We start from the raw sequence: 10,013 nt of genomic DNA, 5'->3' as shown, positions 1-10,013 counted from the left end.
ATAGAGGGAATCTACCTCAACATAATAAAGGCCATATATGACAAACCCACAGCAAACATCATTCTCAATGGTGAAAAACTGAAAGCATTTCCTCTAAGATCAGGAACAAGACAAGGATGTCCACTCTCACCACTATTATTCAACATAGTTTTGGAAGTCCTAGCCACGGCAATCAGAGAAGAAAACGAAATAAAAGGAATACACATTGGAAAAGAAGAAGTAAAACTGTCACTGTTGGGCTTCCCTGGTGGCGCAGTGGTTGCGGGTCCGCCTGCCGATGCAGGGGACGCGGGTTCGTGCCCCGGTCCAGGAGGGTCTCGCGTGCCGCGGAGTGGCTGGGCCAGTGGGCTGTGGCTGCTGGGCCTGCGCGTCCGGAGTCTGTGCTCCGCGACGGGAGAGAGGCCGCAACGGTGAGAGGCCCGCGTACCGCAAAAAAAAAAATAAATAAATAAAACTGTCACCGTTTGCAGATGACATGACACTATACATAGAGAATCCTAAAGATGCCACCAGAAAACTACTAGAGCTAATCAATGAATTTGGTAAAGTTGCAGGATACAAAATTAATGCACAGAAATCTCTTGCATTCCTATATGCTAATGATGAAAAATCTGAAGGAGAAATTAAGGAAACACTCCCATTTACCACTGCAACAAACAGATTCAATGCAATCCCTATCAAATTACCAATGGCATTTTTTACAGAACTAGAACAAAAACTCTTAAACTTTGTATGGAGATACAAAAGACCCCAAATAGCCAAAGGAATCTTGAGGGGGAAAAAGGGAGCTGGAGGAATCAGACTCCCTGACTTCAGACTATACTACAAAGCTACAGTCATCAAGTCAATATGGTACTGGCACAAAAACAGAAATATAGATCAATGGAACAGGATAGAAAGCCCAGAGATAAACCGATGCACCTATGGTCAACTAATCTATGACAAAGGAGGCAAGGATATACAATGGAGAAAGGACAGTCTCTTCAATAAGTGGTGCTGGGAAAACTGGACAGCTACATGTAACAGAATGAACTTAGAACATTCCCTAACACCATACACAAAAATAAACTCAAAATTGATTAAAGACCTAAATATAAGGCCAGATGCTATAAAACTCTTAGAGGAAAACATAGGCAGAACACTCTTTGACATAAATCGCAGCAATATCTTTTTTGATCCACCACCTAGAGTAATAAAAATAAAGAAATGGGACCTAATTAAACTTAAAAGCTTCTGCACAGCAAAGTAAATCATAAACAAAACAAAAAGACAACCCACAGAATAGGAGAAAATATTTGCAAATGAAGCAACAGACAAAGGATTAGTCTCCAAAATATACAAATAGCTCATGCAGCTCAATATCAAAAAACCCAATCAAAAAATGGGCAGAAGACCTAAAAAGACATTTCTCCAAAGAATATATACTGTCCGGGAAGATCCCACATGCCGCGGAGCAGCTGGGCGCGTGAGCCATGGCCGCTGAGCCTGCGCATCCAGAGCCTGTGCTCTGCAATGGAAGAGGCCATAACAGTGAGAGGCCCGCATACTGCAAAAAAAAAAAAAAAAAAAAAAAAGTAAAAGCAGAGCTACCATACGGCCCAGCAATCCCACTACTGGGCATATACTCAGAGAAAACCATAATTCCAAAGGACACATGCACTCCAATGTTCATTGCAGCACTATATACAGTAGCCAGGTCATGGAAGTGACCTAAATGCCCATCAACAGATGAATGGTTAAAGAAGATGTGATATATATATATATACAATGGAATATTATTCAGCCATAAAAAGGAACGAAACTGGGTCATTTGTAGAGAGTGGATGGATCTAGAGACTGTCATACATAGTGAAATAAGTCAGAAAGACAAAAACAAATATAGTATATTAACGCATATATGTGGAACCTAGAAAAATGGTACCTATGAACCGGTTTGCAAGGAAGAAATTGAGACACAGATGTAGAGAACAAACGTATGGACACCAAGGGGGGAAAGCGGCGTGGGGTGAATTGTACACTTTAAAATATATAAATGGTGGGGCTTCCCTGGTGGCCCAGTGGTTAAGAATCTGCCTGCCGATGCAGGGGATACGGGTTCGAGCCCTGGCCCAGGAAGATCCCACATGCCACAGAGTAACTAAGCCCGTGCACCACAGCTACTGAGCCTGCGCTCTAGAGCCCACAAGCCACAACTTCTGAGCCCATGTTCCACAGCTACTGAAGCCCGCGCACCCAGAGCCCGTGCTCTGCCACAAGAGAAGGCACTGCAATGAGAAGCCCACGCACCGCAACAAAGAGAAGCCCCCGCTCGTCACAACTAGAGAAAGCCCGTGCGCAGCAATGAAGACCCAATGCAGCAATAAATAAATAATATATATATAAATGGTAAATTTTGTTATGTGTCTTTTTTTTTTTTTTTTTTTTTTGGCTGAGCCATACGGGATCTTAGTTCCCCAACCAGGGATCGAACCTGTGTCCCCTGCACTGGGAGCATGAAGTCTTAACCACTGGACTGCCAGGGAAGTCCCTGTTATGTGTATTTTACAGCAATAAGAAAAAGGAATTTAAAATTAAGAGCTTCCTAGAAACTTCGCTCAGGAGGTGAATTCCCTCCCTATGAGCATGGGCTGGGCTTAGTGATTTGCTTACAAACAACAGAGCAGGGAAAGGGAAAAATGATAACTTGACGGTGGATAAACTTGGCAGACAACACCTTACCCAGGTAATCAAAATTAACATCCTCTGTGATGTCATGTGGACATCAGGGACCTCTGGTATGATGTGACAAGGAGGGAACCCCACCTCTGTGATCTTCCCCCCAAACTCCATAACCCCAGTCTAATAATGAGAAAACATTAGATGAACACAAGTCAAGGGACTTTCTACAAAATATCTGACCAGCACTCTTCAAAGGTATCAAAGTCATGAAAAATAAGGAAAGACTAAGAAACTCAGAGGAGGAGACCAAGGAGATAAGATGACTAAATGTAATGCAGGATCCTGGATTGGATCTTAGACTAGAAAGAGAACATTAGTGGAAGAACAAGTGAAATATAAAGTCTACAATTTAGTTAATAACAAGTGCCAATGTTAATGGCACTTATTTTGACCTATGTACCGTGTAACCATACGTAAGATGTTAACATTAGGGAAAACCGGGTGAAGGACATACAGGAATGCTCTGTGCCTTTTATAGCTCTGTACCTTTGCAACTTTTTTTTTGTACATCTAAAATTTTTCCAAAATAAAAAAGTTATTTTAAAAATTAAGAGTTTTGCAAAGCAGAAATAGAGTCACAGATGTAGAAAACAAACTTATGGTTACCATGGGGGGAAGGGGGGTGGGATAAATTGGGAGATTGGGATTGACATATATACACTACTATATATAAAATAGATAGCTAATGAGAACCTACTGTAGAGCACAGGGAACACTACTCAATGCTCTGCGGTGACCCAAATGAGAAGGAAATCTAAAAAAGAGTGGATATGTGGATATGTATAACTGATTCCCTTTGCTGTACAGCAGAAACTGGCACACACTGTAAAACAACTATATTCCAATTTAAAAAAATAAAATAAGGGCTTCCCTGGTGGCGCAGTGGTTGAGAATCTGCCTGCCAATGCAGGGGACACGGGTTCGAGCCCTGGTCTGGGAAGGTCCCACATGCCGCGCAGCAACTGGACCCGTGAGCCATAACTACTGAGCCTGCGCCCTGGTCTGGGAAGGTCCCACATGCCGCGGAGCAACTGGACCCGTGAGCCATAACTACTGAGCCTGCGCGTCTGGAGCCTGTGCTCCGCAACAAGAGAGGCCGTGACAGTGAGAGGCCCGTGCACCGCGATGAAGAGTGGCCCCCGCTCACCGCAACTAGAGGAGGCCCTCGCATAGAAACGAAGACCCAACACAGCCACAAATAAATAAATAAATAAAAATACAATTAATAATAATAATAATAATTTAAAAATAAAATAAGATAAAAATTAAGAGCTTCTGTTCAGAAAATGACACCATGAATAGAATGAAAACAAGCCACAAAATTGGAGATTTTTACAACACGTGAAACTAACAAAGGATTTATATCTAATATGGATAAAGAACTATAAATCAATAGGAAAAGACAGTCAAATTTAAAAAAATAGGTAAAAGACTTCAACAGGCATTTCACCCTAAGAAGAAACCAAAAAATCACATAGCGTTCCACTTCATGAGCAATCAGGAAGCTAATCAAAACCAAAATGAAGCACTCTTCACCCTCTTATTCTGGAGCAATTCAAAAACCCAGACAATTCACACTGTTGGCAAGGATGTGGAGCAGCTGAATGCTTCTATGGTACTGATGCGATGTAAGTTGCTGGAGCCATGTCAAAAACAAGTTGAACGTTATTTCATGAAGCTGAGCATATAGGTGCCCTGTGATCCAGCCATCACTACTCGTGTGCACCAGCCTACATTTCTGAGAATGGTTATAAAAGCTTTGTTTGTGATAATCCCAGAGTGGAAACAATCTTAAAGTCCACAAACTGGGGCTTCCCTGGTGGCGCAGTGGTTAAGAATCCACCTGCCAGTGCAGGGGACATGGGTTCGAGCCCTGGTCAGGGAAGATCCCACATGCCGCAGAGCAGCTAAGCCCGTGCGCCACAACTACTGAAGCCCACGCGCCTAGACCCCATGCTCCGCCACAAGAGAAGCCACCGCAATGAGAAGGCTGTGCGCGGCAATGAAGACCCAATGCAGCCAAAAATAAATAAATAAAATAAATTTATTTAAAAAATCGCCCACCAACTGGAAAAAAGATAATCAAAGGTGTACTAATTCAAAGGAACACTATAGAGCAGTGAAAAATGCATGCATTACAGCTAACCACAAGAAACTCTGATGAATATTAGTAAAATCATGTTGTGCAAAAAAACCAAGTTATAACAATGTGAATGTTTTATTTTAGTTATGGACAGTTCAAGAACACACAAAACTAAACCCTGTATTGTTTGCTGATAAATATGTGGTAAAACTCTAAGGAAAAGTAGGGGAATGAAAAACAAAATTAGACGTAGCTCTTCCTTCAGAGGGAAGGGACAATCGATTGGGGAGGGACAGTGGCCTATGGGGTCTACCATTATGATGGTATTGTTCTTTGTTCAAGCCTGTCATTGCTACTTCTTACTCCTTACCTATGGCTAATCAATATGTAATAAAAAATTTAAAAGCAATGAGAATCTCAGCTATGGTTGACATTATACATTACTATTCCAAGTGCTTTCAGGTGTTAACTTATATAATAACTCCTGCAACTCTGTGAGGTAGGTCCTGTTATCTCTGTTTTACAGGCAGGGTAACTGAGGCAGAGTGGTCACATGACTTGCCCAAGGTCATGCCAGTGATCAGAGGCAGAATTGGGTTTTGAACACAGGCCTCCCTTGTGACTAACTCCATATACATCTTGTGTTTATGAAGCTCTGTCATGTGTGCTGGGGGCTGGGGACTCTGTGGGCCTCAGCCTCTGGGACTGTTCTAGGTACTGGAGATACACAATGAACAGGTTCGTGTATTAGGTGTTTTAGGGCACTGGCTCACACGGAACTGCCTGGTTAGATGTGTGGGGAGGGGTGGTGAGCAGAGCTGCGTTGGGGTCAGGGTCCAACCAGAGGAAGAGTTGGGGTCTGGGGGAGTCCAGAAATGTGGAGTAAGGGCTCAGTTTGGGGGAATTAGGTAAGGCTTTCTGGAGAAGAGTATATTTAAACTGGGCATTGATGGATGAATAGGAGTTTGCCAGTTACACAAAGGAGTGAAGGGTAGAATCCAGTCCGAGTATGTGCCAAGATACACAGGCTGAGAGAAACAGGGACAGAGAGAGACCTCAACAGTCGTGGCAGAGACACAGAGAGATTGAACAGAGAGAGGCTCAGGGGGAGACACATGACCGAGAGAGACGGAGAGACGAAGAGTCAGGGGAATAGAGAGACCCAGAGAGAGAGACAGAGAAACAGAGGCAAAGAGAACGAGACATAGAGACAGAGGAATAGAGATACTCAGGGAGAGCAGAGAGACAGCAAACGACTCAAGATTGAGAGCTAAAGGATAGACGAAAACACGCAGAACCAGAAGGGAACCTGCGTGATGGCCGCCCTCAGCTCCCACCCGGCTCCGGCCCTTTAAACCCCACCCTCACCCCGAGCTTGCAGCACCCGCGCCCCATCAGGCTCCGCCCGCCAGCCCCGCATCAGCACCACGTCAGGAGCTGTCCGCGCCCCCGGTGCTGAACCAAGATGGCAGGCGGCGGAGGCCGGGCCCCGGCGTGAGCTGAGCGCGGGCTGCAGCCCCCGCCATGCCCCAACCCAGCGGCAGCTAAGCCCGACCTGACAGAGCCGGCCCGCCGGCGACTCTGGAGACATGTCTCTACTATGCGTTGGAGGTAGGAGGCGAGGCTGCAGGGCGGGGAACAGATGTGGACCAGGACTGGGCTCGGGGTCCGTGTGGATGCGGGTCACCTGAGGGGGTGACCCGAGTACACGCGGCTGGGTTTTGAGGGGGTAGCCCTTGTAGACGCGTCAGGGCGCCTGAGAGGGTGATCAGTGTCGATGCAGCTGGGCTCTCAGGGGGTCCTGGTTGCCGCTACTCGGGTCGTGTGGATACGACTGAACGCGGAGGCCCGTGTGGACGCGGGCAGGGGTCTGGGGCTCCATCTGGAAACGGTCTAGACTGGGTCGTCTGTGTAGAACAGGTTATTAGCGGGTTGGTGTGGAAGGAGCCGGGCTGGGTAGTTCAAATGAATCCTGCAGGGTACTTGGAAGGAGTCTTGGGCTGTGAGCTGGGCTGCGGGCAGGGCTCGGAATTCGGAGAGGAGTGCAGGGGGAGCGGTCTCCAAGCCCTGAGCGTGTAAGATCTGGGTAGAGGGGCTTGGTCATTAGGACTACCGTGAGCTCTAGGTATCCCTCACCCTGGGAGTGGAGAGGACTGGGGTGGCGAAGACCCCTTCCAGCATTATGAGAGGGCTGTGATTGGGGGGTCTGGGGGCACTTTTCCAGTTAACTCTTTGCCTTCTCTAGTGGAGGCTGGGGCAGTCGACGGAGGGCGTCCCCCTCCCCGCCCTCTCTGGCCCCTCCGCACGCAAATCCGGCCTTCTCCGCAGGGAGCCGACCCTTTGGAAGTGCAGTACCACCCTGCACCCCTCACGACCCATCCTCACCTCACCCACTTTGCGCTGGAGGGAGGAAAGGAGAGGTGGGGTGGAGCTATTTTGGGGCCGGAACGCCATCTGCATCGAGGCCCACGCCCAGGCCCACGTTCTGCGTTGGGGTGGGTAAAGGGAAAGAGACTTGGGAGGGCCATGACTGCCCCCCCCTTCACCCCTGAGGCAGGGTTGGGGAGAAGCCAGCCCACCTGGACCAAGGCGTCTGGGACAATTCTGAGTTCTCAGCAGGGAACCTTGGCGGTAGGAGTGGTGGTGAAACAGGGCTCAAGGCTCAACCTTGGGTTTTAAGGGTTGGGGTCCACCCCTTTCGCCTCTACTCCCTTCAAGAAGGCCTGGGGTGGGAGAAGGGGTGTATCCGCCAAGCCTGAGATGGCAGGCTTAGGAAGACCTTAGGCAGCCGGGACTGTGCTGTGTGTGTGTGTGTGTGTGTGTGTGTGTGTGTGTGTGTGTGTGTGTGTGTGTGAAAGAGAAAGAGAGAGAGAAATTGGGAGAGAGAGAGAGAGAGAGAGAGATGAACCCCAGCCTCCTCCTGGACCCGGGTGGGCAGGCCCAGGAGCCGGGAACCTCCCCCACTGCCCCTCCCCCCTCCCCCCTCCTCCTGTGCCTCTCCATTCACAAACCCAGCCCCGCCCGCCCGCTCCCCGCCGCGGTGGCTTCCCGTGTGCTGCTCGCGCGGGGCTGGGCTGGCGTGGACGCGGGTGTTCTTAAAGGGACAGGGGCCTCCTTTCCTTGAGCTCGTTCCCATCGGTCGGGGCCGATGGTGGGAGAAGGGCCAGTAAGATCAAAAGTCAACTCATTCAGCCCCTAGCCTAGGGAATTAGGGGAGTCGGGAGGTGGAGTGGACCCCCATGAACCCCTCACAGACTAGGCCCAAGGGGAGGGGGAGGTGAACGTCCAATCCCCCTCCTGGCCCCTCCCCATCCTCTGAGCTGCCTAACACTCGGGAGGGGTTAGCACTGGAGGAGGGGGTATGTGGGTTGCTGGCTGACTCCTCCAAGCTTGCTCTCCTCTGCCCCTCACCCCCGTCTTCGGAGCTGGGCTTCTCTAGAATCTCACCCTTAACTCTGATGCACACTGGAGTCTTGGCTGCAGGGGTGGTGTGAAGCGGAGGCAGTAAGAGGGGTGAGGCTTCCGAAATCGGAGGCCTAGGGGAAGAATAGTGTTGGATGATTTTGTGGAATTTATAGAGAAGGAGTCACCAGCTGAGTAGAGGGGGGTCGCTGGGAGAGGCAAGGCTTGGGATGAGGTGGGAGGTAGAGCCCTGAGGTGTAAAGGGAGCAGTGGATGCTGGGAGAGGCTGCGTGCAGGGAGATTGGGAGAAGTGGGGAGAGGGAAATGCTGAGAAGGGTGGGGGAGATGCCCAGAGTGGGAGGCCTTGAGGGCTGAGGGGGAAAGAAGAGAGAGCAAGGCAACTAGGCTGAGAGGGCTTTTCTTGGATCTGAGTTCATCCTTAGAGTTGAGGAAATACTTGCCCCCGAACCAGGGGCCCACCCATGATTGCCCACATCTGCATACGCTCGGACTGGTACGTTCAAACCCAGACTTGCCTTGTGTGGAGAGAAATGCTCAGAATTCACCAAGTCTCTATGAAGACCACGTGTCTGTGACTGCACATTCATGGACACATGTACAGGTTCACATGCCCATTTGAACACACACACATACATATATACTGGACACAGTCACTCGGCGCCATAGACATTGTCCCCACAATACAGGCATGTGTGTCTGCACACATGCACACACACGGATATGTGTGACTAATGTTTGCAATAGCCATGTCGCCTAAAGCTCTACCCATGCCTTACCCCTCAGGCATGTACATATATATATACATATATATACACACACCTGTTAGGGTCCCAAATCCCAAGAAACACATGTGTACACATGATCAAATGCCAAGGCCATATATGTACACACATGATAACACTTGCCTGGACGCTCAAAGCAGTCACTTTGAATAGGTGAATAAGGATGCACACATGAGTGTGTACACGTATGCAAGTAAACAAAAATACACAGGCTATACAACTGCATATCACACACCCCAACATGTGTTTCTACCTAACATATCACTCAAAAACCTGCACATACCTAAACTCACACAAACCAGCATGTCCCACATACAGTCACATCCCACTCCCCAGCACATACATGCAGACCCTCACCTGCACTCAGATGGCGCACATGAGTACATGTCCCTCTACACATGCACACAGACACCCATATACACTCACTTGCCTGCCCTGGTAACACAAGCAAATACACATTCAAGAACACACAAAGGCAAGTTCTTGTGTGCATATCCTGCACTAACACATGGGAGACCACCCTGTACAGACCTTGCCTCTGCCCCCACTCATTTCTTTATCTATGTGGAGCCCCATTGACGCCCCCCCCACCTTAATCCACTTGCTAAGTCTTGGCAGAGTTCTGAGGCTGCTAACAGCAAGTGCCACCTTGTTCCTTTGTGAATTCATTCATATATTTACTTAGCAAGCATTGAGCACCCACTATATGTCAGGCACTGTTCCTGGCTCTGGGGACCCAGCCTTACTCCTGGCCTCATGCTGGTGGGCTCAGAGTGGGAGAGATGGGGAAAGGCTGAGGGAGATGGGGAGGAGCATTTCTATGGCTCTTTTCCTCTGGGAAGCCTACCTTGTTCCCATCATCACCTTTTTGCCTGAGTGTCAGAAGGTGAGGGGGAACTGAGCAGAAGGGAGACCATGCTCTAGGTGGAGGGTACAGCAAGCGCAAAAGCGTGGTGGCAGGGATTTGGTTCTAGACTTTCCTATGTGCATCATGACATTTTGCCAGG

At 48.6% G+C, this 10,013-nt stretch overlaps 1 protein-coding gene across 4 annotated transcripts in view; it reads left to right on the top strand.

Annotated features, from left to right (window-relative positions):
* Positions 1 to 6,390: 6,390 nt before the first annotated feature.
* UNC13A (unc-13 homolog A) overlaps positions 6,391 to 10,013 on the top strand; it is a 65,905-nt gene continuing 62,282 nt past the window's right edge. For all 4 annotated transcript variants that reach the window (XM_055080612.1, XM_055080617.1, XM_055080611.1 and 1 more), the window contains exon 1: positions 6,391 to 6,412. In XM_055080612.1, the coding sequence (XP_054936587.1) occupies positions 6,391 to 6,412 (22 nt within the window). The remainder of the gene's footprint in view (positions 6,413 to 10,013) is intronic.

The sequence above is a fragment of the Physeter macrocephalus genome, chromosome 2 (assembly GCF_002837175.3).
Source record: "Physeter macrocephalus isolate SW-GA chromosome 2, ASM283717v5, whole genome shotgun sequence".
NCBI classification, from domain to species: domain Eukaryota; kingdom Metazoa; phylum Chordata; class Mammalia; order Artiodactyla; family Physeteridae; genus Physeter; species Physeter macrocephalus.
This window is presented reverse-complemented; position numbering and strand designations above follow the sequence as displayed.